The following is a 1,010-nucleotide window of genomic DNA, read 5'->3' as shown; positions in this document are numbered from 1 at the left end:
GCACGCGTTTGAGGCTCTTGCTATCCGCGTTGTCCGGCATGGTGTAAGCTGGACTTCCGTGGGACAAGGAGCAGACACGGCTGGGACAGAAGGGATGGCAGCGGACTGAGACACGCTGAGGCTGGCGCTCCCCGGCTGACTTTTTAACCTTTAAATAAGAAAACGAAGCCATAAATAAACAAATGTACACAAATGATAAAAATCCAGAGACAGAAATTGGGCTTCAACCCAAAAACCAGAAAAGCAAGGCAGCCAAACCACTAGAGAAGACTTACCTCTACCAAGGCTGGGTGAAGGCAAACTAACCGCCACGACTTTCTCTCCCTGCATTTTATATTCCCTCTAGAGCTGGTTGGGATTAAAGGAGTACACCACCACCACCTGGATTTGTTTCTGCTTTGACCTAGTGTAGCCTAGGGTGTCCTTAAACCCTGGGATTAAAGGTGTGCCTCACCATTCCCTGGCCTCTAGTGGCTTTAGCTTTGCCTCTGGTCTACAGGCAAGATTCACTCATTAAATGAATACAAATATACCACTATAAACTGTAAATCTCAGTTTCTGGCCTCCATTTTTGGAGACCCCCCTATGCCCTCGAACCTTGATCCCTCCCCAGGAAAGGTCAAGACCACTCCCACAGGCTTAATAGGCTCCCTTTTCTGCTCAGGTGGTCACCAACTGGTGACTTTCCTCCCTTCAGGGCCAAACAGGAGCACAGGCGTCTAGTTCAACCTGGACATCTTTTAATCTGGTCTGATTTGGCTTTATTGGGATTATTTTGTGTTGGCAGAGAGCTCGCATTAGGAAAATATTCCTGCCTGGCAGTGGTGGCACACGCCTTGAATCCCAGCACTCGGGAGCCAGAGGCAGGCGGATGTCTGGGAGTTCGAGGCCAGCCTGGTCTACAAGAGTTAGTTCCCCAGACAAGCACCAAAGCTACAGAGAAACCCTGTCTCAAAAAACCAAAAAAAAAAAAAAAAGAACAAATTCCTAACATAAACAAATGTAAATTT

The 1,010-nt window shown here is 47.7% G+C and overlaps 1 protein-coding gene across 1 annotated transcript in view; it reads right to left on the bottom strand.

The window, feature by feature from the left end:
• Window positions 1–40, bottom strand: part of LOC126497049 (uncharacterized) — a 6,707-nt gene extending 6,667 nt beyond the window's left edge. Inside the window, exon 1 of the mRNA XM_050134838.1 lies at window positions 5–40. Coding sequence (XP_049990795.1) covers window positions 5–40 — 36 coding nt within the window. The remainder of the gene's footprint in view (window positions 1–4) is intronic.
• Window positions 41–1,010: the final 970 nt, after the last annotated feature.

This window comes from Alexandromys fortis, unplaced genomic scaffold (genome assembly GCF_014885135.2).
Source record: "Alexandromys fortis isolate MF-2015 unplaced genomic scaffold, M_Fortis_MF-2015_v1.1 scaffold_25, whole genome shotgun sequence".
Taxonomy (NCBI): domain Eukaryota; kingdom Metazoa; phylum Chordata; class Mammalia; order Rodentia; family Cricetidae; genus Alexandromys; species Alexandromys fortis.
The sequence above is the reverse complement of the archived record's forward strand: the minus strand, read 5'-3'. Positions and strand labels throughout refer to the sequence as shown.